At 56.7% G+C, this 27632-nt stretch overlaps 3 protein-coding genes across 10 annotated transcripts; 2 read left to right on the forward strand and 1 right to left on the reverse strand.

The window, feature by feature from the left end:
• Window positions 1-342: 342 nt before the first annotated feature.
• On the forward strand, window positions 343-16136 carry LENG9 (leukocyte receptor cluster member 9). The gene is made up of 3 exons (XM_043598348.1): window positions 343-347; window positions 3487-3491; window positions 13943-16136. The coding sequence occupies exon 3, from the start codon at window positions 13967-13969 to the stop codon at window positions 15605-15607; it is 1641 nt and encodes a 546-aa protein (XP_043454283.1). The 5' UTR covers window positions 343-347; window positions 3487-3491; window positions 13943-13966; the 3' UTR covers window positions 15608-16136.
• Window positions 7653-12757, forward strand: CDC42EP5 (CDC42 effector protein 5). 4 transcript variants are annotated; one of them, XM_043598352.1, is made up of 3 exons: window positions 7653-8012; window positions 8251-8408; window positions 12228-12757. In XM_043598352.1, the coding sequence occupies exon 3, from the start codon at window positions 12228-12230 to the stop codon at window positions 12687-12689; it is 462 nt and encodes a 153-aa protein (XP_043454287.1). In that variant the 5' UTR covers window positions 7653-8012; window positions 8251-8408; the 3' UTR covers window positions 12690-12757. The 4 variants fall into 4 exon arrangements, with proteins under 4 accessions (XP_043454287.1, XP_043454285.1, XP_043454286.1 ...); XM_043598350.1 differs by having other exon boundaries at window positions 7654-8012; window positions 8273-8408; window positions 11819-12757; XM_043598351.1 differs by having other exon boundaries at window positions 7659-8012; window positions 8273-8408; window positions 12152-12757.
• LENG8 (leukocyte receptor cluster member 8) lies at window positions 15696-27632 on the reverse strand. Of its 5 annotated transcripts, none has more exons than XM_043598344.1 (16): window positions 27497-27620; window positions 25815-25907; window positions 24950-25124; window positions 24466-24567; window positions 23585-23695; window positions 22528-22780; window positions 22183-22324; window positions 21734-21922; window positions 21061-21339; window positions 20832-20972; window positions 20398-20683; window positions 19613-19714; window positions 19465-19533; window positions 19245-19374; window positions 18955-19162; window positions 15696-16978 (listed from the first exon to the last, which is right to left on the reverse strand). In XM_043598344.1, exons 2-16 carry the CDS (start codon window positions 25850-25852, stop codon window positions 16816-16818), a joined length of 2388 nt encoding a protein of 795 aa, XP_043454279.1. In that variant the 5' UTR covers window positions 25853-25907; window positions 27497-27620; the 3' UTR covers window positions 15696-16815. The 5 variants fall into 5 exon arrangements, with proteins under 5 accessions (XP_043454279.1, XP_043454280.1, XP_043454277.1 ...); XM_043598345.1 differs by lacking the exon at window positions 27497-27620 and adding an exon at window positions 27048-27132; XM_043598342.1 differs by having other exon boundaries at window positions 15696-19162; window positions 27497-27632.

Below are 27632 nucleotides of genomic sequence, written 5' to 3' on the forward strand. Positions count from 1 at the left end.
GACTCCCCTGGCCTCCATTTCCTCATGTGCTGCTCAGAGCCTGGAGCCTGCTTTCAAATTCTGCATCTCCCTCTCTCTCTGCCCCTCCCCCCTCTCAAAAATAGACATTAAATTTTTTTTTCATTAAGTAAAATTAAGTAAATTTTAAATTTCAGTTCTTCAGTTCCACTAGCCACATTTCAAGAGCTCAGCAGCCACACATGGCTACCATATTGTATAATGCAGATAATAGGACATTCCCATCATTCCAGAAAGTTCTGTTGGACAGATCCCTGTCTTCCTTGCTCCTGGGGGTCCTCTCCATCGTAGAACATACCCTCTCTTGTATTTTCCATCACTCCTTCCCTGTCAGGGTCAGCCTGCCTGAATTAAAATCCCACCTGCACACCTTAACAGCTACATTAGCTAAGTTACCTAAAAATTAAAATTAATTTTAAAATGAATTTTAAAACACCTTTCTGTTGTGTGCCTCAATTTCCTTATTTGTAATATGAGGATAATAATATCAACCTCCACCACCCACCAAACACACAATGCTATTGCAAGAATTAAATGAGGTTACATACAGAGAGGGCTTAGAGCAGTTTCCAGAAGATTCTAAGCACTCGATAGATGTTAGCTGCTGTTATTATTATTATCGTTGTTGTTGTTGTACATCATTTTCAAAATGCAGAAATAAGCTCAAGCCTCCTTTTGAAATATGTATGTAGGGGCACTTGCCTGGCTCAGTCAGTAAAGCATGAGATGCTTAATCTCCAGGTCATGAGTTCAAGCCCCACATTGGGCATAGAGATTACTTTTAAAAACAAAGTAAAATAGAGGCGCCTGGTTGTTCAGCCGGTTAAGCCTCTGACTCATGATTTCAGCTCAGGTCATGATCTTGCAGTTCATGAGTTCGAGCCCCACGTCAGGCTCTGTACTGACAGCTCAGAACCTGGAGCCTGCTTCATATTCTGTCTGTCTGTCTGTCTCTCTCTCTCTCCCCCTCCCCTGCTCATCCTCTGTCTCTCAAAAATAAATAAACGTCAAAAAAATTCTTTTCAGTGTTTTCTTTGAGCACCATCTCGATCAGCAGTACTCAACAAGAGACAATATCCCCCCTACAGGGGACATTTGAGGGGAGGCAGGGGTGTTACTGGTATCTAGTGGGTGGGGGCCAGAGGATGGGGCTGCACATCCCACATGCACAGGACAGCCCACCCGTGACAAAGAATGATCTGGCTCCAAATGGCATAGGACGAAGGTGGAAAATGGTGGTCTATGTGTTTGCAAGAACCCAGACCATTTGGGAAGTGTACACCCCAAATTAATTTCAGGGGATACACAAGATGGAGACTGGATTGGAGAATGCCATCGAAACCTTATTAGTTGAGGTCTATTTCTCGATCTTTACAAACAAGATGTGTTCATGTATTGTTCATGTAACTAAAAATTACATTAACAACAAAACAAAATAGTAGCAAATGTATCCAAAGCAACCAAAGAAACAATACTCTTTTTCTGACCCCTATCTGACTCTTATCTCTCCTCCGTTCCTGTCACTGCCAGACTCCTGGGGTCTGCACCTCCTCTCTGCCTCCTCCCCCACCCAGGGCAATCTGGCTTCCATTGCCAGCCCCCCAGCTGCTCACCCAGGCCATTATCAGGTCTCTGGGTTGTTACTGAATCCAGTGAATCTTCTTATCACGTTGGCCTGCTTTTGAGACTGCGGTGAGAGACTGTCTGACTTCCCTGAGCTTCTGGATCCCATCTCTCTCCCCCTCTTCCTCTGGCTGCTGCCAGGACCTTGTCCAAGCAAGTTTCTTTCCTTCTTGCTAGCCCTCCAATGTCACACTTCTCGGATGCTTTGTCCCAAGCCTCTGCTCTTCCTGCACTTCACCCCAGAACCAGCTACACAATCGGGGTGGGGTGTGCATTGCAAATGAAAATGTGGGGTCCCTTGTTCAAAATTGTTAATAATTTCAAGATAGTCACAGGAGATTATTAAACCAAGTGCACAGCACTTCTGAGCACAGGGCCCCAAGCGAGTGTGCAGGTCAGTGGCCCATAAACTCACCTTGCTTCCTGCTTTCCTGGGTACAACCCCCAGCCTGTCTCACTCCCACCCCCTTTTCTCCACCTTGATGATGGCCTCATCATCCCCCAGGACCTGCTTTCTGAGGATTGTTGAGGTAGACAAAATGCACTTCTCAAGATGTCCAGGCATGAATGCCCGAAACTCACGAATATGTTGATCACAGAGCAAAGGGACTTTGCAGATACGATAAAAGTAACTTACAGACCTTAAAATAGATTATCCTGGTGTGATGGTGAATCTTGTGTCCACTTGGCCAGTCCACAGCACCTGGTTATTTAGTCAAGCACTAACCCAGGTGTTGCTATGGAAACATTTTGTAGATGTGGTTAAATGTCTACAGTCACTTTACTCTAAGTAAAGGAGAGAACATGGCGGGGGGAGGGGTCTCTTCCAATCAGTTGAGCAAAATAAAGGTTTCTCTGAGGGAAAAGGAATTCTGCTCCATCTTCTCCTGACCGACAGAGCTTCCAGTCAGTCCTGTGGATTTGTGTCCTGCCAGCCCTACAAGCACAAAACCCAATTCCTTGCAACAAATCATATATATATGGTGTATATATATATATATATATATAGTAAATAATCATATATATATTGTAACTAATCATATATATATGCAACTAATATATATATATATTGAAACTAATCATATATATATTGCAACTAATCATATATATATATGCAACTAATATATATATATATATATATAGCAACTAATCATATATATATGATTTGTTAACCGTATTCCCTAGTAATCAGTAGAAATTAATATTTTATATATATCTTAACTATGTAGGTATCTTAATTATATATCTTCTTTGTTTGGTTTGGATACATTTGCTACTATTTTGTTTTCAATGTAATTTTTAGTTACACAACAATACATGAACACATCCTATTTGTAGAGAGAGAAGTAAACTTTGACTAGTAAGGTTTTGATGACCTTCTCCAATCCAATCTCCATCTCACGTATCCCTGTATATCTTAGTACGTGTGTGTATGTACATACACGTAGGTTATGTCCTGGTTCCCTGGAGAACCCTGACTGATACACCTGTGTTACCCAGGTAGGCCCATCTAATCACATGAGCCCTTAGAAGCAGAGAACTTTCTGTGGCCAGAGGCAGGAGAGAGATGAAGAGAATGGGGAATCCAAGAGATTTGAAGCCTAAGAGGGATTCAACTCACTGCCGCTAGAGGGGAGCTTCATGGAAAGCATGAGGAGGCAGACAGCTTCTAGGAGCAGACCAGGCCCCAGCTGACAGCTAGTCAGAGCCAGGAACCTCAGTCCTATGGCCACAAGAAACTGAATTCAGCCAATACCTTGAAAGAGCTTGGAAGAAGATCGCCATATCGACATCTTGATTTCAGCCCTGAGAGGCCTAAGGACCCACCCGGACTCTGACCTACAGACACCGTGGAATAAAAAAAATGTGGTGGTTGGCACAAAAACAGACACATAGACCAATGGAATAGAATAGAAACCCCAGAACTAGACCCACAAACGTATGGCCAACTCATCTTTGACAAAGCAGGAAAGAACATCCAAAGGAAAAAAGACAGTCTCTTTAACAAATGGTGCTGGGAGAACTGGACAGCAACATGCAGAAGGTTGAAACTAGACCACTTTCTCACACCATTCACAAAAATAAACTCAAAATGGATAAAGGACCTGAATGTGAGACAGGAAACCATCAAAACCCTAGAGGAGAAAGCAGGAAAAGACCTCTCTGACCTCAGCCGTAGCAATCTCTTACTCGACACATCCCCAAAGGCAAGGGAATTAAAAGCAAAAATGAATTACTGGGACCTTATGAAGATAAAAAGCTTCTGCACAGCAAAGGAAACAACCAACAAAACTAAAAGGCAACCAACGGAATGGGAAAAGATATTTGCAAATGACATATCGGACAAAGGGCTAGTATCCAAAATCTATAAAGAGCTCACCAAACTCCACACCCGAAAAACAAATAACCCAGTGAAGAAATGGGCAGAAAACATGAATAGACACTTCTCTAAAGAAGACATCCGGATGGCCAACAGGCACATGAAAAGATGCTCAACGTCGCTCCTTATCAGGGAAATACAAATCAAAACCACACTCAGGTATCACCTCACGCCAGTCAGAGTGGCCAAAATGAACAAATCAGGAGACTATAGATGCTGGAGAGGATGTGGAGAAACGGGAACCCTCTTGCACTGTTGGTGGGAATGCAAACCGGTGCAGCCGCTCTGGAAAACAGTGTGGAGGTTCCTCAAAAAATTAAAAATAGACCTACCCTATGACCCAGCAATAGCACTGCTAGGAATTTACCCAAAGGATACAGGAGTACTGATGCATAGGGGCACTTGTACCCCAATGTTTATAGCAGCACTCTCAACAATAGCCAAATTGTGGAAAGAGCCTAAATGTCCATCAACTGATGAATGGATAAAGAAATTGTGGTTTATATACACAATGGAATATTACGTGGCAATGAGAAAAAATGAAATATGGCCTTTTGTAGCAACGTGGATGGAACTGGAGAGTGTGATGCTAAGTGAAATAAGCCATACAGAGAAAGACAGATACCATATGGTCTCACTCTTATGTGGATCCTGAGAAACTTAACAGGAACCCATGGGGGAGGGGAAGGAAAAAAAAAAAAAAGAGGTTAGAATGGGAGAGAGCCAAAGCATAAGAGACTGTTAAAAACTGAGAACAAACTGAGGGTTGATGGGGGGTGGGAGGGAGGAGAGGGTGGGTGATGGGTATTGAGGAGGGCACCTTTTGGGATGAGCACTGGGTGTTGTATGGAAACCAATTTGTCAATAAATTTCAGAAAAAAAAAAAAAAAGAAATTGTGGTTTATATACACAATGGAGTACTACGTGGCAATGAGAAAGAATGAAATATGGCCCTTTGTAGCAACGTGGATGGAACTGGAGAGTGTGATGCTAAGTGAAATAAGCCATACAGAGAAAGACAGACACCATATGTTTTCACTCTAACGTGGATCCTGAGAAACTTAACAGAAACCCATGGGGGAGGGGAAGGAAAAAAAAAAAAAGGTTAGAGTGGGAGAGAGCCAAAGCATAAGAGACTCTTAAAAACTGAGAACAAACTGAGGGTTGATGGGGGGTGGGAGGGAGGGGAGGGTGGGGGATGGGTATTGAGGAGGGCACCTTTTGGGATGAGCACTGGGTGTTGTATGGAAACCAATTTGACAATAAATTTCATATATTGGAAAAATTAAAAAAATTTAAAAAATGCGGTGGTTGTCAACCATATAGGTTGTGGAGATTCTTTCCACCATCAATGGAAAAACAATACTCTCATCCTTGCTTCTCTCTCTCCTGCAAATCCCTTTTGGTTCTCAAGTCCAAGTGAACCTGCCTGAATCCCTTTGCGTTGTAATTTCCTCTCCATTCTTGTGGCCCTGGCTCCAACTCAGGTCCCTCTCCAGGGTCCCTGCACCCAGCCTCACAGCTTCCTGGCCAGGGCCGGGAAAAGGACACTGCCAAAAAAAAAAAAAAATTAAGGAAACATCAAAGATTCAGTAACCAAGGTTGACAACGCTGTAACACAACAAACGAATAAATGCGACAAAAAGGATCAATAACACATCCGTGATGAACAAAATATCAAAAACTTAAATGAAGATGGGATCAGAGTGACTGATTTTTTTCCTTTTGTCCCGGGACCCCAAAAAGCTTTCCACCAGCCTGATCCTGTCTTTCCTTGAAGTTTTGACTTTTTTTTTTGTTCATTTTATACATCCATTTTCAAAATAGGGCATTAAAATGTTCTTTTATGTTAGACAAAATGTGGTCTATCTGTGCCATGGAATATCATTCAGCCATAAAATGAATTAAGCACCAACACATGCTACAGCGTGGATGAACCTTGAGGACACTATGCTCAGTGAGAGAAGTGGAACACAGAAGGCCACATAGCATAGGATTCAGTGTCTGTGAGACGTCCTGAACAAGCAAATCCAGAGAGACAGAAAGCACACTGGTGGCTGTAGGAGCTGCAGGTGGGGAAATAGGGAGGGACTGGCTTAGGGACAAGGGGCTTCCTTTAGAGGGTGATGAAAATGGTTTGGAGCTGGACAGAGGTGGTGGTTGTGTAACACTGGGGATGTACCAGACATCACTTTTAAATAGTTCCTTTAATGTGGTGTGGATTTAACGCCAATAAAAGTGTTTGCTAAAAATCTATATTTAATTATATTATTTATCTTGGTTACTGAGTTTTGTGTAAACCCCCCCCCCCCCATCCACCCTAAATCCACCCTAAAATGCTGGATTTGAAATGCAGCATTCCTCTTGTGAATCCCAGAGGGAACTTTCTTCTTTCTTTCTTTCTTTCTTTCTTTCATTCATTTTTTTTAAGCAGGGCAAAGGGACGGGGAGCTTTAAGGACTGCAATTTTATTTTATTTATTTTTAAGTTTATTTCTTTTGAGAGAGAGAGCATAAAAATTGGGAAAGACAGAGAGAGAGGGAGAGAGAATCCCAAGCAGGCTCTGAGCTGTCAGCACAGAGCCACACGCCGCCGGGCTCAAACTCACAAACTGTGAGATCATGACCTGAGCCAAAGAGGGATGCTTAACGGACTGAGCCACCCGGCGCCCACCCTCCAGGAACTTTCTTTTTTTTTTTTTTTAATTTTTTTAACGTTTATTTATTTTTTTTTGAGACAGAGAGAGACAAAGCATGAACAGGGGAGGGTCAGAGAGAGGGAGACACAGAATCTGAAACAGGCTCCAGGCTCTGAGCTGTCAGCACAGAGCCCGACGCGGGGCTCGAACTCACGGACCGCGAGATCATGACCTGAACCGAAGTCGGCCGCTTAACCAACTGAGCCACCCAGGCACCCCCCTCCAGGAACTTTCTAATCCCTGGATCCGACCCTGCTATCCTATCCTGGGGTACCCCTTCAGTACCCCAGGCTCCAGGACAAAAATCTAAGATCCCAGTGGCTTTTGAGCTGATCTCTGCATTTTAGAGAGTGCTTTTTGCCTGTGGTCCTCCTCTGCTCACCTGGGGCTCCCAGCCTGCTCTGAGTGTTCTTCCTCTTCTCCTCGGCTCTACAACCGGCCCCTCCTTGGAGGCTTTGTTCAAGCTTCACTTCCTTGTTACCTGTGAGATTGACTCTCCTCGCCAGCCCCAGCTCACAACTAAGACAGCCTCCTCCCTGGGCCTCCTCCCAACCAGCCTCCTCTCTGGGGACTCCACTCTCCTGGGAAGGCCCTCACTCGTGTGCCTCCTGGGGGGGATCTTCCCAACATTCAAATCTGAGTCTCCTCTTGTCACCAAAAGGTGCAAATGCTCAGAGTCATGGAATGATCTTTCCATGAGCAGTGTCAGGCAGGGACATTCGCCCAGGAAACTCTCCAAAGCAGGGTCAGAGCTGCTCCTGCGGCCTCAGGGACCTTGTCTGTTTCATTCTCTCACATTCTCTTTCCCTCTCCCTCCCTCTCCCTCCCTCTCTCCTGTCCTCCCTCTACACACACACACACACACACACACACACACACACACACCACAGACACTCCTCCAACAGCTGCAATCTGGAAGAAATTACTCTTCTAAACAGCCAGACTTCCCCAGTTTCAGGAAATTCCAAGCTGGGCAGGAGGAGGGGCTGGGCTGGGAGGGGGGCGCGCCCTGTCCATCCCCCCACCCCTTCTGCGTGTCCTCTGTGCGCACCCGGTCCGGCCCAGGCCCGCCCCCACACTCAGCCCGGAGGCTTCTGCTCTTCCACCACCGCTTTCCAGTCCTTTAAATCCTAGAGGCAAAACTTTCGGGGGATAAGGAAGGCGGGGAGGGGCCTGGGCCTTAACCCTCTCTGCCCCGGAGGGACTGGGCTGGACTGGGCAGTGACTTCGCGGCCCGTTTGGGCTCCTACCATGGCCCCCCGAGAGGGGCTGACACTTCGGTCCCCGGTGCAGGTAAGAAGGGACCCGAGGCCAGGGCCTGCCAGGGGTGGGGGCCCGGACTCCTTGGGTCTGAGGCAGGGAGGGTCGGCGGCCTGGACCCCAGGGTCCGAGCGGGGGGGGGGGGGGGGGGGGGGGGCACCTGGGACTCCTGGGTCTGAGGAGTGTGAGAGGTAGGAGGCAGGACCCCTGGAACCTGAGAGGGGAGGGGTCCTGAGGAGGAGGACGCCTGGGTCCTGGACCCCCCCTCCAGGTCCTGCATGACACTTTGCCAGGTGTGATCCGCCCGGAGGAAAAAGGAAGAAGGAGCGGACTTGGGACTCGGAGGCAGAGGCGGGCTCCGAACCAAGGAGAGGGGCGTCCCAGTCGGAGCCCGAGAGCGCGCCTGCCCCACTCCGCGAGGGCCACGAGGTAAGGGGCAGCGGGGAGCCGGGGTCCCGGGGCCCCGGCTCAGGTCCGGGGGGCACGCGGGACGAGACGCGCGAAGGGACCGCAGGCGGCAGCCACGTGGCCCCAGCAAGCGCGGCGAGCCAAGGCGGGGGGGGGGGGGGGGGGGGGGGGGGTCTCCCACCCGCGGACCCGGCCCCGCCTCGGCCCCACCCGCCTGGCCACCTCTCCCCCAGAGCCGAGAACCGGTCGGGCCGGGTCTGGAGCGGGCGGTTATTTCCGTCTTGGCGGGGCTGGGGCTGGAGGGGACGGAGGTGAACCAGCTGTGCCCTCCTCTCCTGCAGCTGCAGCTGCGGGCCTGCAGGGGCGCAGGGAGGCGGGAGGAGGGCGGCCCGGCCGAGTCGCGGGGCCAGGGCCCCCGGGCTCCCACCCTTGCGCCAGCACTCCGCCAAACAACAGCGCTCTGTACGAGCCTTGGCCGGCTGACGGAGTTTTTCCGAGCATGATCTCATTGTGTCGAGCACTCAGCTCTGCTAGAAGGAGACTAGAGCCTTCTATTTAAGAGGACACCGAGGCTGGAGCCACTTACCCGAGGCCCTCAGAGCTAGCACCAAGAGGCCGCGCTCGAAAACGGTTTCTAATTCATTGCGCTCAGTCTGGAATGGAAAAAAAAAAAAAAAAAAAAAAAAAAAAGCAAAGCAAACAGATATGGTCAAGGGTGCAGGAAATCCCGGGACTTTGGAGCATCTCCGGACGTTGTTTTTTCCATGGGGATAACACACCCACCCGCCCCATCCAAAGGGGTCTGTGGGCAACAGGGTGGCCAGCTTTAGACTCTCAAGTTTAGACTCTGCCTGGTGTCCAAACCGAGCCCCCCACATTTGTTGCCCTGTGACTCCGGGCAAGTTACTCCCTCTCTCTGTGCCTCAGCCACCACATCTGTAAAATAAGGGTCCCCCCCCCCCCCACTGGGTTGTTCTGAGGATTGAATGAGTTTGTTTATTTGAGTAAACCATTTAGGCCCCCACCTGGCCCAGAATAAGGACTTAGGAAATACAATATCAGCATCATGAATATACTTTTCAAGTACGCCTAGCAAACAGGCTTTCTGACTCCCATTTTTCAGTGGAGTAAACTGAGATTTAAGGTTGAGGAAGGTAGTTCAGGGTCCCACGGAAAGGTGTGTTTGGCCAGGCACTGGGAAAATGGTGGTAACGTGGCCTGGGAGAGCCACAGAAGGGTGGCATGAGGGACAAGCTAGGGCGTGGGCAGGGCGAAGAGCCAGCGGCTGAGAGCTGCCCAGGGAGGGGTCAGTTCAAGAGGCAGCAGGCAGTGGAAGTGGTAAGTCTGGGCTCCGGAGTCCCACAGAGCTGGTTTTGTGACCTTGGGCAAGTGTGTCCTTCTCTGGGACTTGGGAGAATGATCTAAGGTGGCCACTGAACATTTGTTGAACTTCTGCTTTGGCTGTGTGTGCTGGGTCCTGTGCCCAGACTTTATTGGCAACATCTCACCAGTTCTTGCAAAGGGACTGTGACGTGTTATGGGATCACCCTATGTCCCTAGGTTCCTTTTTTTTTTTTTCCAGGAGGAAATGAGGTCAGAAAGGTTAAGTAACCTGCCCAAGGCCACACACACCACACACCCAGACCGAAACCTGGGCGGTTGGCTGAGCTGTGATCTTTTTTTTTTTTTTTTTTTTTTTTAATTTTTGAGACAGAGACAGAGACAGAGAGCCTGAGTGGGAGAGAGGCAGAAAGAGAGGGAGACAGAGAATCTGAAGCAGGCCCCAGGCTCCGAACTGTCAGCTCAGAGCCCGACACAGGGCTTGAACCCACCAACCACGAGATCATGACCCCAGCCGAAGTCGGACGCTCAACTGACGGAGCCACCCAGGCGCCCCCATTCGGTGTTCTTTTCACCTGCAGCTCACTCCACAGTAATGATGGGCACCTACTAGCTCTGGGAGCAGATTTTTTTAATTTTACACTGTGGGTTGAAATTCATTAATGAGAAAAAGTCAGCGTTTAAAACAAATAAAATAGATTAGGATTGAAAACATCTGAGTGCCTTAGCTTGTAAGTCTTGTTTCATCCAATGTTTGTTCCCTTTTATTGGGGGAGTGGTGGGGAGGAAAGGCCATTACGTGCTGCGTTATAATTAGAATATATTTACTCATCTAGGTGAGGTCAGAGGAGTTTGAGAAACACTGCAGAGGTGATAAAATCAAGACTGGTTTTTCCAGGGAAATAAACGTAAAGTGTGTGTGTGTGTGTGTGTGTGCGTGCGCGCGCACGTGCGTGTGTTCGGGTGGGGTAAAGGACAATCCTCAGAACACATCCAGCCATGGTTATTTTAAATCCTTTTAGCTTTAATTTTCTCTGCATTTTCACTGATGTTTCCCAGAGTGCTAGTTACTGAAAGAATAGTGCTGACTGCTTTACCTTCTTCATAGGGTTTTTATCAAATCTAAATTGTGTTCTAGTTACTTGGGGGGACACATCCTCCTCCCCACCCCACCCCACCCCCCCCAACAACTGGCACCACCAATTGGCTGGCACTATTACAAGTACAGTTTTCTTTAATTGAGGTTTTTCTACATGGCCTTCAAGGAAGGTGGTGTTATTTTATCCATTTTTTTAGTGTTTTTTATTTATTTTTGAAGGAGAGACAGACAGAGCATGAGCGGGGGAGGAGCAGAGACAGAGGGAGACATAGAATTTGAAGCAGGCTCCAGGCTCTGAGCTGTCAGCACAGAGCCTGATGCGGGGCTCAAACTCACGAACTGTGAGATCATGACCTGAGCTGAAGTCGGACGCTTAACTGACTGAGCCACCCAGGCACCCCTTATCCATTTCATAGAGAGGAAACAGACATAGAGAAATCACATAATTTATCCCACTCATACAGCTGGCAAAGGGTGGTGCTTCAATTCAAACAGAAAGGCGATTTTTTATGATGATGATAACAGTGACTGTTAAAACAAAAGTACAAGGTCATCAAAGCCCCTCCCAAAAGTTCCATAAAAACAGCCAGGTTCCAGGATGTGGGCAAAGGTTGGCAGGCATTTCCAGGTACCATAGAGCCCAGGGGAGCCACGAGGTAGTAACACAGCTATTCCTGTAGTGCACAAGCAGCCAGCTTCAGATTTGCGCTGTTCTTGCTCATTTTTAGAGAAATTTGCAAAAAGTAAGACATTGTATTGTCTCTTTCGGAATCAAATACTCATGATAAAATGCTGTGCAAGTATACAGATTCCCAGGCCCACCTTAGACCTAAATTTGAGTTTCCAGGCAGGCCTGCATTGGGACTTGCTTGTGCCCTAGGCAAAGGTCTCGTGGGCATATATTAATTTATATTTTATAGCTGTGTTGGTGTAAAGGCAAATCTTTCCCACACGTTTTAAAATATATTAAAACATTTTAACATTCTCTTAGGCCTCTCCAAGTGTGGTGGGTCCCAGGCACTGTGCCTGCGTCCCTCCCCTCCATGGACAAAGTCATCCCGCCTTCAGGGAAGGGGCCTGGGAATCTCTGTCGGGCAGAAGCCGGAGTTTCTCCGTCAAGTTTAGGAAACACTCGGAAGAGTCGGTGAAGCACCGTTGCCTGGCCTGTAGGGAGACTCGAATATTAGTAATTAGTGGAATTAGCATGGCGTGGTGGTCGCGGGCCAACCTCCATTGGGGTCTGCGACCTCGGGCCTCCGGGAGCCGCTGTTTCCCCACCTGTCAAACGGAAGTAATCCCTCCTTTGAACCGCTCGCTGCCTTAGGCCCAGGGTGGGAACGCGGCCTCGCTCGCTCACTCGCTCCCGGAGGAGGCAGCGCTGACCCGGCCCTACCCCGCAGATGCCGGTGCTGAAGCAGCTGGGCCCCGCGCAGCCCAAGAAGCGGCCGGAGCGCGGCGCCCTCTCCATCTCCGCGCCGCTCGGCGACTTCCGGCACACGCTGCACGTGGGGCGCGGTGGCGACGCCTTCGGGGACACTTCGTTCCTGAGCCGTCACGGCGGCGGGCCGCCGCCCGAGCCCCGGGCGCCGCCCGCCGGGGCCCCGCGCTCCGCGCCGCCGCCCGCGGTGCCGCAGCCCCCGCCGCCGGTCCTCCGCACGCCCGCGCCCGCCGACCCGCTGCTGTCCTTCCACCTGGATTTAGGCCCCTCCATGCTGGACGCGGTGCTGGGCGTCATGGACGCGGAGCGCCCGGGGGCCGCTGCCGCCAAGCCCGACTTGGACCCCAGCTCCGGGGCACAGCACCCCAGGGCCCGCTGCCACCCCAACGCGGACCTCGAGAGGGACGACGTCATCGGCCTGTAGGCACCCCTGTTCCTGATGCTTTTACCATCTGGCACCCCACTTCTTTATACATAAATGGCTAAGGTCTCTGCCCCGGGTTCTGCCTGTTTATTTTGCACGTAGGAAGGGAACATGGCGGGGAAGCAGGGGTGTCCGCGATGGGGTCCCGGCGCCTTTAAAGGCCAAGTGTGTCACCTCGACCTCTATTCCCGCAAAGACTGGGCCGAAGTCGAGGTCGGATGATTGCCCTGGTGAGATGTGGCCCCTTTAACAGAGGAGAGGCGTGGTTAGACGGTGCCCCTTTTAGGGGCGGTGTCCCCACGTGTGGGCTTTCACAGCCTCATTCATTCATCAATTTTGACGGAGGGCCTGGCCTGACTTGCTCCGGGGAGCAACCTGATTCACTCCAGGAGGGGGCCGCTGACTCGCTCCCGGAGGGGGGATGGGGCACCTGACTTGCGGCCGGGCCGGCGTGACTCGCTGCCCGGGAGGCTGCTGAGTCGCTCCCGGGGGGCCACCTGACTCGCTCCAGAGGACCAAGTGCAGTCCCGCGTCTCCAGTGAACCCCCTGGGGAAGCTGCCCTTTATCCTGTGAGTGACCGCACAGGTAAGTGTCCGGGAAGAGGCTGGGTCCTGGTGGAGGAGAGACCCTCCCAGCCCCAGATGCGTCGGTTCGAGGGCGACAGCGGCGTCCCATGTCACAGCTACCTAGTTTGAGCCTGCCGGGGTCCAGTTGTCCCGCTGCAGGCGGGAGTGGCCAGAGCTGGTCGGGGCAACACCTGAAACTCTTAGGCGAAGGGTGGAACCTAGGCAACCCCCCTCCTCCCCGAGGGCCCCTGAGGGGGCGGGACCTGCATACAAATCACCAGGCGGGGGCGGAGCCAGACTCTCTAAGAACTTAGAAGAGGCGGGGCTGTACACGCAGACGCTGCGGAGGGCGAAGCCGGGCACCCTGGGGCCCCAGAGGGGGCGGGGTCGCACCGGTAAATCTTTTGGGCTGAGACCGCAGAGGGAGGAGGATCGGATTCCTTGAGGGCACTGACGGAGGCCGGCACCCAGGAGGCGGTGCCGAGCGTGAAACCCTTTGGAGCGGGGAGCGGGCCACACACGTGAATCGCTGGTCCGCGGAGGAGGCGGGGGCCAGACTGCCTGAGGGCACCTCCGTGGAGAACTGTCCGCCAGGCCCGGGATCGGAGGCTCCGCGAGCGAGCGTGCGCCGTTCCCGGGGCGGCGGGGGCGGGTGACGTCACGGCCGGGCCTGCGGCGGCCCGCAGACGCTCTCGGCGCACTCCGCTCCCATGGCGGCCGAGCCCGAGTCGCCGCCGTCAGCCTGCCGCTTCTTCCTGGAGGGCCGCTGCCGCTTCGGTGCCCGCTGCCGCCAGCCCCACCCCGGGGCGCCGGCCTCGGCACAGCCTAGCCGCGAGGCCGAGGCCGGGGCCAAAAAACCGCCACTGCGCACGGCCGCGGCCGTCATCCAGCGCATCCGCTGGGACCCGCGCCTCGATCCGGCCGACTTCTCTGTGGGCTACGCCGACCGCTTCCTGGGCGTGCGCGAGGAGCCCTTCTGCGCCTTCTGCTGGGACGAGCCGCTGGCGGCGCTGGGACCCGGCGTGCTGGCTGTGCCGCAGCACCGGGTGCGCTACTTCCGCTTCCGGGGCCGCCTCGTGTGGGACCGCGCCTCGCGTACCGACCACGTCTTCGGCTCGGGCTTGGCGGCCGGTCGCGGGCCCACCATCCTGGACGCGCTCGACAGCGGGGGCGCGCACGACGGTGAGGATGCCCATGTCGGCGAAGACGCCCACGGGCCCCAGGACGTGCACGATGGCGAGGACGCGCGTGCCCGCGAAGACGCCCGTGCCCGCGAAGACGCCCCTGAGGCTGGGGATACGCGTGACAGCGAGGATGCCCATGTCGCCGAAGACAACGCCCATGGGCCCCAGGACGCGCATGAAGGTGAGGATGCCCATGTCTGCGAAGATGCCCACGGGGCCCGAGACGCGAGTGACAGCGAGGATGCCCACGGGCCCCAGGACGCGTATGATGGCGAGGACGCGCGTGACAGCGAGGATGCCCACGTCGGCGAAGACACCCACGGGGCCCAGGACGCACACAGCGAAAAGGATGCGCTCGGCGGCGTAGGTGCCGCCCCTGCCAACATCCGAGTGGAAGAGCACAGAGCACCCCACTGGACAGAACTAGAAGTGGGGCGGAGGCCAGCCACCGCAGCCAGGACCACGGAGCCACGGGGCGGGAAGGAGCAGGCCCAGGCTGCCCCGGGAAGGCCCGCGGGAGATTTCCTGGAAACCGAAGCAGAGTGGGGTCCTGGCGCCTGGCCCTCGGACTGCGGAGAGGCCGCTGGGGCCAGGGCTGCGGGGCCTCGCCAGCCCCGCCCCACGCATTTTGTGGCTCTCATGGTGACTGACCCTGGGCTGCAGGCGAGCGTAGCCAGGGCCCAAGAGGAGCTGGTCCGAGCCACGCCCTCGTGCGCCGCGTTCATGGTACCCGCGGGCGCGCTGCACCTGACAATGGCCCTCCTGAGGCTAGCAGGCCCTGGGGAGGTAGCCGCGGCCCTCGGTGCACTGAGACGTGCGCTCTCGGCTCCAGGGCTTCAGGCACCCCCGCAGGTGAGGTTTAGGCGCCTGCTTCTCCTGAGGCACCATGTACTCTGTGCCCCTCCCTACCCCTCCCTGGAAAATATGGCCCAAGTGCTGAGACAGAGGCTAGAGGCAGAGGGGCTCAGAGTAGTTCAGCCCCTAGGCGGGCTACACCCCCACCTCACCTTGGCCAAGGTGCCCCAAGGTTCTCAAGTCTGCCTCCCCGAGCCCAAGTTCATCCCTGGACAGGAGCTAGGGAGCCAGCCCCTGGGGAAGCTCTGGTTGTGCCGTGTGGGCAGGGCAGGAGATACCTACCAGCCTCTGGCTGAGATGCCCCTGGGGTGACCGCCCCTGCTCAGACCTCTGGGGGAGGCAGATCTCCACCCTAAAGAACAGAAGACCCAGTCCACGCAGGAAGGGACAAAGTGCTCTCTCTCTCTCTCTCTCTCTTTAATTTTGGTTTCTCTCAAGCTTCCAAATGGTGCTCAGTGATCCAAGGAAAAGAATGAAGGAAGGAGAAGGGAGGGGAGAGGGAAGGGAGGGGAGGCAGAGGAGGAACATCTGGAAAAAAAAGCAGCCTGACAGTCCAGCTGTTTGCAAACTCATTGCACATCCTCCAGTTACATGGCAGAAGAGGGGGGAGGGCCAAAAAGAAAAAGGGGAGGAAGAAAAATAACTTAAATAAACACACACAAAAAGAAAAGAGAAGGAAACATGACGTGAGCTGGTGATCCATGAAGGCAGGGAGGGAGGGAGGGAGGGTAACCGTTTTACCTGTGCTGAACCAAAGAAGGGTGGGGAGCAGGAGGAGGAGGGAGGGAAGGAAAAAAAAACCAGAAGAAACACTGGGGTGGAGGGAGGAGGGACACGGAGACAACTTAATACAACTGCAGACGAGGCGGCCCGGCCGAGGTCCCGCGATGATGGCCTCCGGAGTCCTCAGTGTGCAGTGGCGGCGTGGACGTGGCGGCGGCTTGGCGGCGGCATTTCTGGCGTGGGGGGCTGAGGGTGGGGCACAGTCTCTACGCGGCTCCCCTAGCCCCAAACACTGAGGCCCCGGAGGGCTGGGCAACAAGAGTCTGTGGTGAGGCGGGCGGGGGGCAGGAGGCGGGCTGGTGTGCTGGTGCCCCCGCCACAGGCGGGCACGGGCGGAGCGGCCTGTCTTCTTCCGGCCCCCCCGGCATGGGATGGGCCAGGGTGCCAGGTCGGTACCGGAGTACAAGCTCGAGAGAGAGAGAGAGAAAACACTGAGACAGCATTAGTAGAGGTGCAGGTGGACACAGAGCAGCCTACAGACCATGCCCCCAGCCCTCCGCTGTCCCACCCCCTCCTCCCCCAGTCCCGTCCCTCTGAGACAAAAAATAAAAATGTAGAAAAAAATCTCTGTACAGACTCCCCGGTGGGAAAACGGGGACAGGGATGACGGCTCTTCCTGGAGCCCGCTCCCCGTGAATTAATTTACAACCCAAGTCCATGGCTCAAAAACAAAACGGCAAAGGCGGCGCTGGGGAGCCACAGCCCTGCCCCCACCCCGCCCCCATCCGCGCTGGTGCTCAGAAGGCTGATAGCTGCGCCAGGCTGAGGCGGCAGTCGATGCTGGCGTTGTCCGGGCCCGTGTAGGCCAGGCCCAGGGGCTCTAGGAAGGCCCGGCAGGCGGCCTCGCCCTCGAAGGCCAGCTCGGCCTGCAGGTAGGAGACTGGCAGCGCAGGGCGGAAGCTACGGAGACAAGAGGAGAATGTGATGAGGCGGGCGGCGGGCAGGGGAGGGCCCCACGAGCAGGGAGTGGGCGCCCCCCCTTCGGGCACCCAAAGGGCTTCCTCGGCACATTAGCTGCTGACCTCTCATCACCACCCCCGCCCGACCTCCCCACCTCCAGGGGCTTGGGGGGGCCCGGGGCAGGGGTGGTGGCCCCAGCCCCAGTTGTGCCCCCCTTCACCCTCACTTACCTGTATGGGGGGACCCAGGAGAGGGGATGGGAGGGAAGGGCCCAGCTGGCTCCTCCGCTGCTCAAGGGCCTGAGCAGGCCCTCAGAAGAGGGCCCACTTTGGCCCAAGGGCAGGGGCCAGGCAGAGGGAGTGACCCGAGGGCACGGGCATGGGCACGGGTGGGAGGTCTGACAGCTATTCTGGGGAACCCGCCCTGCCTGGGTCTAAGTGCCTCGGGAACCCTGGGCACAGGGTCAGCCCCACTACACCCTTGCACACTGGCAACAGTCACTTGCAGTTGCGCACAAGAGACTTGGCACGTTCCAGAAAACGGCTGTGAACTGGCTGTGCTCGCTCCCAGAAACCGTGTCACCCCTACCCTTTACAAACACACACGAACGAACCCGGAGCTCCAAATCGCACAGGGAGCAAGCGGCAGAGAGGACAGATGCCTCACGCCCATGCCGCATGGTGGCCCTTGATAGCCACGGGGGGCATGAGACGGCCTATTTCTCCCCACATCTGAGCTGGCCTCCCGCACGCCCTGCCAGGACTTGGTTCTGGAGGCTCTGGGAGGGAGGGACGTGTCTGCCAGGGAGTAAGGAAGGGGTGAGAGAGAGCGTCTGGCCAGTGAGAGGCCAGGACCCCTGCTCCCAGGCCCAGCCTGCCCGCATGACACCCTGGGAACGGCTGTCCCGCTGCAGAGAGCAGACGGAGGGACAGCCCCCGGGGCCTCCAGACGTACCACCTCCCCATCACCCCTGGGTACGCAACCGTGTCCTGTGTTTCCTGCCGCCTCCGTGTCTCTGCCCCACGTCCTTGTCTCTCCTTCTGTGGCCTCTGCCCTGGCTCCGCTCTGCCTCAAATCTTCTGGACCCGAACTGGATCCCGGAATGTGTGCATCTCCTAATTTCAGGGTGACTGTGTCTCCTCATCTCCACACCATCCCTGTGGCTACGCTAATGGATGTGGCCCCTTGGACCTACCAACCTCTGACCAAGGGTTTTCAACCCTGGCAAGACTGACACTGGGGCCGGGTAATTCTCCGTCATGGGGCATCCTGGGCACTACAAGAGGCTCTACCCACTAGACACCAGTAGCACCCCCTAGTTGTGACAACAACAAGTGTCTCCTGATCTGGCCCCATGTCGCCCAGAGGCATCTCCGCGCCCTGACCACAGGTTCCCCAGCACGAGCACGCACGCGCACACACACGGCACCAGTGACATCTATTGAACAGAGAACCGCCCTGACCTGGCTTGCCCCCGAATCACACGGGTCTCCCTAAACGCTCTGCACTCTTTAAGGAGCTCAGAAACAAACGGGGTCTCGTCCCATTAGATCAGAGGCTACCAAGAGCAGGGCCGTCCTTCCTAGTCTGTCTCTACCGAGTGGGAGCTCAGTGACCGGAGAGCCTTCAAAGGTGAACAGAGACCTCGGAGGAAAGAAACCAAGAGCCCAGAGCAAGAAGACAAACCAGGGTCCGGGGTGACGTGAGCAGGAGAAACAGAGACTCAGAGGGGTGCAGAGGGCGCCCTGGAGCAGTGAGACAGAGTGGGGACACAGGAGACGCAGAGGGCGAACTGAGTGAAGGGAAGCAGGAGGGACTGGGGAGCAGAGCGTATGTGGAAAGAAGAGACGGGCAGAGAGGACCACAGGCCCGGGGATGGGAGCCCAGGAGGGTGCGGAGGGCAGAGGGGAGAAGGGGTGGGCGGCGGCGGGGCCGGCAGAGAAGAGGGGGCAGGGAGGGAACCCAGCTTCACATACGTTTTGATCATCGCCTTGAGGGCAGCTCTGCGCTCCCGGTCTGCAAACTTGTCCACCAGGTACCCGGACATGCAGGGTGCGTGAGAGTAGAGCCGGAAGAAGCGGTGGTAGTTGCCCAGAGCCCAGGCTGCCCTCAGTGCCAAGGCGTGGGCCACGCAAGGGTCTGCCTTCAGTTCCCGAGTCAGGTACGCCAGCTCCGTGGTGATGTCTGGGGCCCGAGACAAACGGGGTCAGCAGCACCCAACCCTGGGGGCCTGGGGCCAGCCCGACCTGCAGGCGGCGCCTCCCACCTCCTGAGTTCTTGGTGAAGATGTAGTAGAGGACCCGGTAGGCAGTGAACTCGCCCACGTTGCCAGGTAGGTTCTCGGCGTACAGCGACTTGAGCTGCGTCTGGCACTGGTTGAACTCCTCGTGATCGCCCTGGAGCCCCGTGCGCGGAGAACGAGAAAGAGAGTGAGGCCAGGACAGGGAGCCCCAAAGAGCCCGAGAGGGCCCCGGCACCCCACTCACCTTCTCCAAGGCGATGCGGGCGTGCGTCTCATACACCTCCACCGTGAACTCTGTCCGCACGCCTTGCACCTAGAACAGCAGCGGGGAGCGGTGAGGCCAGGGCAGGCCAGGACTCACCACGGCAAGGCCCTCCCAGCACCCCCCTCACCGTCAGGTCCTGCCGAATCGACTTCATCTGCTCGCAGGCAAAGGCGTAGTCCTGTTTCTCTTTCCAGTGGGACTTGACCATGCACAGTGACTTTTTCAAAACCTGGGAAGGGATCCAAATTAAGGCTCAGTGTGCTTTTAGCAAGGTGAGCAAGGCTATAACTAACACCCGTTACTTCTTTTTTTTTTTTTTAAAGTTTATTCATTTTTGAAAGACAGAGAGAGGCAAAGCACAAGCAGGGGTGGGGTGGAGAGAAAGGGGGACACAGAACCCAGAGCAGGCTCCAGGCTGTCAGCACCAGAGCCCGATGCGGGGCTTGAACTCACAAACCGCGAGATCGTGACCCAAGCCAAATTCAGACGCTCAACCGACTGGGCCACCCAGGCGCCCCACCCATTACAATTTCTTAAACTCCGTGTATAAGAAAAAAAGTGCAACATCAAAGCCACTTAGCATCTTGCTACCAACTTCATAAGGAACCCAAAACACTCGGCAAGAGTGCCAGCTCGCGAGCCCCAGCCGCCCACATCAGCGTGTACCCTGGGCACAGGGTCAGCCACGCTGCCGCTGCCCAGCAGAGAGCACAGTGGCACGATCACCCGTCTCCCAAAGCGCTGGCCTGGGGAGGCGGCTTCCCTCCCCCTGCCTCCTCAACAGGAGACGGCTGCTCAGAGCCGAGGAAGTCTCCCGAGGAGGCCACGTGACCAGGACCCAGGCTCCAGAGCACGTCCCTGCGCAGCCACAGGCTCCTGCCGCCACCCACAGGCCCCTTCCCAGGCACTTACCGCCACAGGGCGCACAGTGGACGGGTCAGGAGCACAGGTGAGGCGCAGGTAGTGCTTGGTGATGTCAGGGCAGGTGCCCACGATCTGTAGCTCCTGCCAGTCGGGGTCCGCGCCGCTGCTCTCCAGGCTGCCCATGTGCAGCACCAGGGGCTCGAGGCGCAGGCGGCGGGAGTGTCCGTGCTGGAAGCGGGCAGCCCGCTTCTGCTTCTTCAGCTCACGCTCAGGGTCCTCGCACTCCAGCGCAGCCATCTTTTTCCGGCTGCGCTTGGTGGGAGCCAGGTCATGCCTGGGAGAGAGGTCACGAGTGAATGCGGCCGAGGTCACCGGCTGCCTCGCCCGATACTCCCCAAGAACACAGCCCTCTTCCTCCCAGGAACCCGGATCTTGGCGCCGCACCCCCGCCCCCCCCGCCCGCCACCTGACCCAAGTCTCACCTCTTCCCACGCTGCGCCCTGCCTCGGCCTCGATCCATGTGGGCCCCCCGACCTCCTCGGCCCTTAGGGGGCGGGTTCCGGCGACCCACAGGGTGACACTCATTCCCTGAGTAAGAACTGTCTGAATCCGAGTGGGAGTCACTGCACAGAAGCAGCAAGAAGGTGAGGCCTGAAACGGCTGCTTCCCCCCAAGCCCCGAGCCCCGCCCCCCATCCCCAAGTCCTCGCACCTTCTGCGGAAGTGGCGGGTGGGGGACCGGGAGGAGGAACGGGAGCGCGAGTCCGTGCTGGAGGAGGAGCTGTTGTCCTTCATGAAGACATTGCGGTTGCCAAACTTGGCGAAGCTGCTGCCCCGGGCTCGGCCAGCACCCCCAGCCCCCGGTGTCCCTCGCTGGGACTGGGCACCCCCGCCCCTTGTCGCTGAGCCTGCCCCCCTGGGAGGATGTAGGCTGCTAGGGGCCTCCCACCGCTTCTTCTTGGGACTCTCAGCCACAGGCTCCCGGGTCAGCCTGAGGATATAGCAGGGCAGGGCATCACCAACCCAGTGCCCCCACCGTCCCCAGCATCTGCCGGCCACCCCAGGGACACACCAGCTCAGGCGGGAAAGGAACTTACCCAGGCGACTCAGCTAACACACTGCAAAACCAGGAGGCAAACCCCAGGCTTCCTCTGTCTAGAGAGTGCTCTCCGCTGCTGAGTACCAGGCGCCCGGGAGCCCGCAGGACCTCCCTCCCGCCCAGGATCTCATCCCCAGCAGCGCCTGCGCCTCAGCTCTCCCCTCCTGGACTTCCACCCCGGGGTCCGACCTCCCGGCTCATTCTCAGGGCTCCGGGGACCCAGGTCTGCGGGTCTCCGCTCCAGCACCCAGAACCGCCCTTAGCCGCACCCCCTGCCCGGACTGACCCGGGCAGGGGCTCCCGGCTCCAGTCGATGGTGTAGGCGGAGCCGTCCTGCAGCCGGGCCTGCAGCAGCTCCTTGAGCAGCTTCTCGGTCCGGTCCTTGTCCTCCTCCGACTCGCAGGCAGTGAAGCAGCGCTCCACATACTCCTTCATGTCCTGCGGCCAATCGTCAGGCTTCCCGGACAGGCTCCCCCTGGGAAGGGGCACACGTGGGGCTCAGCCAGGCAGCACCCCACAGCGCGACAGACTCCGTCATCGCCGCCGCTTGCAGAGCTGACACGTGCCAGACACGGTTCGAGTGCCTTCTCTCCCCTCTCATTTCCCGCTCGCAGCAGCCAAGAGGGAAGGAGGACCCCACCCCATTTCTGGAGGGGCTGACGGAGTCTGGGTGCAGAGCGCACCGGCGGACCAGAGGCGAGGGAGCGGGGACAGCAGCGAGGAGGCGGCCCTCACCGGTGGTTCTGGGCTTTTTCCGGGTTCGGCTGGGGGCCGAAGCTGCCGTGCTGACCCTCTGAGGTGGAGCTGAAGCTCTGGCTGGTGACCGCAAAGGGCCGTTTCTGAATGTTGAATTTGAGACCGCCAGTCCCAGGGGCTGCTGTGGGGACCGCAAAAGCGGAGTTAGGCCTCACCCCGGCCCACCTCAGACCGCCCCAGCCCCCGGAACGGGAGGCGCCCAGCTCCGGGTCACCTGCACCCAAAGCCTAGGGGTGCCCAACAGCCCAGGACGGACCAGCACACCATGCACCCCACGCCTACTTCTGGACCCCGCGGGCTCTCCTAAGTCTACCGCCGACTTACGCTTCATCCGGTTCCACAGCTGTTGGCCCTTCTTGGGCTTGGCAGGCTCAGAGTAGGTGTGTGGCCCATAGGCCTGGCCGGAGGCGGGCCCTGCCTGGTTGTGCTGTGTGGCAGGGGCTGTTCCAGGCTGGGGGCCGCTGTTCAGAGTATGAGCCCCGTGCGGGGTGTTGGAGGGCTGAGGGGGCTGGGCTGCCGGCAGCTGCTGAGGGGGTGCCTGGTAGGACATGCTTTCTTCCATGCCGGGGACTGGGGGCTGGCGGAGGAAGCAGGCACTGAGGGCGGGAGCAGAGGCCTCTGTGCCGGCCCTCACACTGCCCTGCACGATCACAGCACCACTCAGCCCTCAACCCTGTGCCACGACCCTCCCGCACCTCGCTGTCCCGAGCCCGCAGACAGCTGACAAGGCTCAGGCTCAGACCCGGAGCTGCTCTCCTCCGGCCCCCAGCTATTGAACGGCAGCAGTAGGCATTACACCCTGCAGCCCACCGCCACGTGAGCACTGGCCCAACAGCGCATCACCCGGTGGTTCCTGTCTGAGCATATCCCGCATGCCAGTCAAAGCACAGAAGTGATTACACACACTCATGGGAGCTCTGTGAGGAAATGACAGGCCTGGCAGAGATGCAGAGGTATCATGTGGCTCGTGACGACACCACCGGAGGGGGAGCTGGGGTTCTGGGCCAGGCCCACGCACCTCCCCGGCACCAGCTCCACACTCCCCACCGCACGCTAAACGCCAAGGCCAGACTGCGGATGTGGCTGTGCAGGTATGTGTGCACGCGCTGGGCGGAAATCGGGAAGACGGGCCGCCACGCTGCACACTGCTCCCGCCACCGCCCCAGCACCCGGCCCCAGGCCCCAGGCCGTGCCCAAGCCCTAGACCCTCCCTTTCAAAAGCTACACTCTGCCCTCCTCGTTATCAGATGAGGAGTTGCCCGGCAGGAGAGAAGGCAGGGGGCGGGTGGCTTAAATGATGCAGGTGTGCCCACTGCTCGCCCGCTCAGAAAAACTGTACTCCCCTTCCTCAACATTCCGAGGAGCCGGGTACGGGCATTACCTGGTTCAGAGTCCCCTGGTGCTGGGGTGCCGATGGCTGCTGGGGGGTGGCGGAGCCATAGGAGCTGGCCACGCCGTACTGGGAGGGGGAGCCGTAGCTCTGGTACATGCTCTGCAAAGGCACGGAAAGAAGGGTCAGCACAGGCGCGGTGCCGTCCCTGTCATCCTGCCCGCTGGGGAGCCACACGCAATCTGTGATGCCCCACTCCCCCTTTCTATTTCTTCCTTTCCGCTGCATAAATGCACCCAATTCTCTTAAAGAAAACTAAAATAAAATGGGAGCCTCGATCGATCCCATTCCATTATAGAAAATATTTACTGAGCACCAACTTTTCTAAGCACAACAGAGCCCCCTCAAAAGAGTAAATAAATAAATAACCATGCTCTAACGAAGCCCGCGCTCAAAACAGGTGCAGTCATCATAGGCAAATACGTAGCGTGTCCAGCAGGAAGCACCATGAAAGAAAAAAAGGCCCAGGGAAGATGTGGGGCAGGGGTGGGTGGAACTGCTCTAACTACTCAAGTCTGCCAGAGGACGGGGCTCTGCGAGGCACGACCTGGGCAGCCCTCGGCAAGGCGAGGACGCAGACAGGCACGGGAACGGGGGAAGAGAGCGAAAACAGAGCACAGGTGCACGTCGAGCGTGAAAGACCTAGGAGGTCTCTGCGCAGCGGTGGAATGAGCGTGGGACGGAAGCGGCCAGGAGCAGGGGAGCCAGGTCCCAGGAGGCACCCTGAACTTGATCTTGTGGGCAACGCGCCAGCGGAAGATTTTCCAGAATTTGTCGTTGCTGGCTTCGGGCCGCCGGCTGGCCCCGGCCCCCGTCCCGACACCTCTCCCGCACCCCAGCGCGGCACCTGCCCTGCCGGGCCGGGCACTCACCATGGGGTAGTAGTAGCTGTAAGGGTAGGCGTAGTTATACTGCTGGTACCACTGGTAGTACTGCTGCTGCTGCAGAGCCGAGGCTTCTGCCTGTGACACGTACTGGGGAGAGGGACACACGCCGTGAGCATCGGCAGCAAGGGCCCACAGGCCCTGCGGCCCCCCAAAAGGAGCCCGGACGACAGCGGTTAAGAGCGAAGGAGCGACACCGGGTCCGCCTCTCTCCAGAGAGCCACGGCCCCTGCCAATGATCGTGGGTCACCTCGGAGACCCCGGACACATTCCCCTCTTCAGGCTGGATCCCCTGGGACGAGGACCGTGAGGTGCCCTAAGCTCTCCAAGCAGAACACACTTTGCCCCCCTCACCTGAAGGCTCCCAGGACATCTTCGGGGCACCCTGTCCTCGTGATACCAGAGAATACCAAGCGTGTCCCTCCCCTAGCAACCCCCCCACAGGCTACCCAGGCACTGTGTGCCTCCTCACTTGTGCGCTGGCCACGGGCCCGTTGCTGCTGGCCTTGGTGGAGCTGCCGGCAGCTCCTGCTTTGCTGATGCTGGCCAGAGCCTGGCGGGCCTTCTCCCACTCCGGGTTCTCATGCATAGGAGTCTCCATGCCATTCTCTCTGCCTGCCCCGGCCACCATGCTGTACTGAGAGGACCTGCAAGAGAAGGGACACTGGTCGTCTCTCTTTTCCCTGTGCACGGTGGGCAAGGTGGAGGCAGGCACATACCCGGGCTTGAGTCCTAGATCTCCCTCGCACCACCTACTGGAGCCAAGGTTTTTTTTAATCCAGAATATACTTTCATCGTAATACGCCAACACCTAGTTTCTGCGTCACACCTTTCTGTGAGAGATAGATTAGAGACCCGAGGCGCTACAGGTGCCTACCACACAACAGTTCTTACAAATCAAACAAAAAGATTACCAGTACCCACAAAAGTTAACATAGCATCTGGTGCCTAGTAGGCATAAATGTTTCATTGGTCAGTTCTGGCTGACACCTCCCCAGCCAGCAAGTCATGATCATGCTGTTTTGGAAAAGACCAGGTATTAGCGGAAACACACAAGTATTTGAGGCGTTGGAGTCTGCCCCTTAATCACAGCTCACTGAATGAATTCTTGCAGTTTTATGAAATAAGCACCGTACTGTGAATTTAAAACAGTGCTCAGAGAGGTGAAGACCCGACCCTCTCCACCCTGCAACCCAATGCTTCCCTGACCCTGGTGGCCAGAAGAGGCCCTCATCCCCACTCCACCACACTGTGTGCGCTGCCGTCCCTGAGGACAACACTGGCTCTTGCTTCCTCTCGCCCTCCCCTCTGGTCTCCGCCCCTCCAGCCACACTAACCAATCCGTGCTACGTTGATCACCCACGTTGGCCGCCATCTGGACCTTGGGGCATAAGGGGTGGACCTCAGGAGCCAGACTGCTTTTTCACCGTCTATGAGAAAAAGAGGAGTTAGAGAGACTTGCGAAGACGCAAGAAACAAGTCACAAAGTGGGGGACTGGAGGAGCCGGGCTCACAAGGAGCCCGGCACAAAAGGAGTGTCTGAGAAGTTAGGAGAGAATTCTGGGTGTGGAATCAAAGGGCTTCTGTGTGAGGGGAAGATCTCCACCACCCTGCAGTGTTCTGGCTGGAAAATGAAGGATTTGAAAACAGGGAAGTCTGAAGAAATTTCCCAAAGGGAAAGAGGAGTGGCTGAAACCCACATGGGAAAAGGGAAGATTCGAGGGAAACCGTGAGACGGAAGAAAGGTCCAGCGGGCGGGGTGGGGGGCCTCGGGTAAAGGCTGAAAAGAAATCCAGAGAGGAAGACAGCTTCTGAGAAGCAGTAGAAGAAAAAGGATGCTTGGAAAAACAAAGTCTACATAACTCTGCAGGCTGCAAACAGGGAAGCATCTATGGGAACCTAGAGAGAACTCCAGAGAACAGATGGAAGAAAAATATCTGAGAGAAAGGGGGCTTCTGTAGGTTACTCCAAGAAACAGGGAGAAGTGGAGGATGCCCACGATGGTGGGGGGTGGGGAGGGGGCGCTAAAACGAAGGAACGTGTTCTCAGAAGGCTTTCAGGGAGCCTGAAGTCAGAGAAGTCCCCAAGGTCAGAGGACAAGCCTATATAAGCTGTTCCTAACAGCGGCCAGAAGAGGCGATCCCCTGTTGCGGTCTGGAGAGAAAGCTTTGGAGATGCCTGAAAACGTCCAGAACGTCTTCAGGAAACTAAGACTGGAGTAGAAAAGACTGCAAGAAAGTGAAGGGGGTGCCTTGGGGGCAAAACTCGAGGGGCTGAGGAGTATAGGGGGCTCAAAGGCGAGTCTCCGCTGGAGAACCCCACAGTCCCACAAGAAGGGAGGGGACAGGAACAGCAATCGGGAGTTGGAAGAAGCCCTAAGAAAAATCTGAAAGAGGAAAGAGATTGGGCGGCGGGGGGAGTGGCAGGAGGTGATGAGTGGGGACAGTGAGCGGGCACAGCGAATGAGGGGGGCCCGAGACAGAAAGGAGGGTGGAACTAAGCCCTGGGGTTGGGGAGGGAGGCTCGGAGGGTCCTGGGCTGGTCTGAGCGGCACCGGCCACGAGGGGCACCTGGCCATCCCGCAGGCCCGGAGGGGGCTAAGGCGTCAGGTGAAGAAAGAGCCCGTCCAGATCCCGGCGACCGGCTCCAGAGCCACTGCCCCGGCCGTGCCGCGCGTGCGCACCGCGTCTCCGGGGGGGGGGGGGGGGGAGAAGGTGCCGGGACCGCGCGTCGCCCGGGGCAACGCCATCCTCCCGGTGGAACCGCCCGGTCAATGGGGATTGAGGGAGGGGGGCGCTCGGGGCCCAGAAATTCCGAGGGCGGGGGCGGGGAGCCGAGGCCGACCGCGCAAGCGCCAGGGTGCGCAAGCGCAGTGGCCTCCCGGGCCCGCCACACCCTGTCGTCGCTCGCGCGCGGCGTCCGTTGGTGCGACGGCCGACCTAGGCCTCAGGACCCGCTGGGTGGAGGGCCGGAAGGAAACGCCGTCCCCGCCCGACCGCCCACCGCTCCCCACACCCACCTCAGCAGTTTGTCCCCCAGAATCGTCAGCAGCGGCCCAAGGCGACAGCGACACGGCCGCAGAACTGCTCGCGACCCGGCTGGTTCTTGTCTTCCTTGGGCTTCGACGTTCTGACCGCAGCGTCCTGACGTCACAC

Source organism: Prionailurus bengalensis, chromosome E2 (assembly GCF_016509475.1).
Source record: "Prionailurus bengalensis isolate Pbe53 chromosome E2, Fcat_Pben_1.1_paternal_pri, whole genome shotgun sequence".
In the NCBI taxonomy this organism is placed as follows: Eukaryota; Metazoa; Chordata; class Mammalia; order Carnivora; family Felidae; genus Prionailurus; species Prionailurus bengalensis.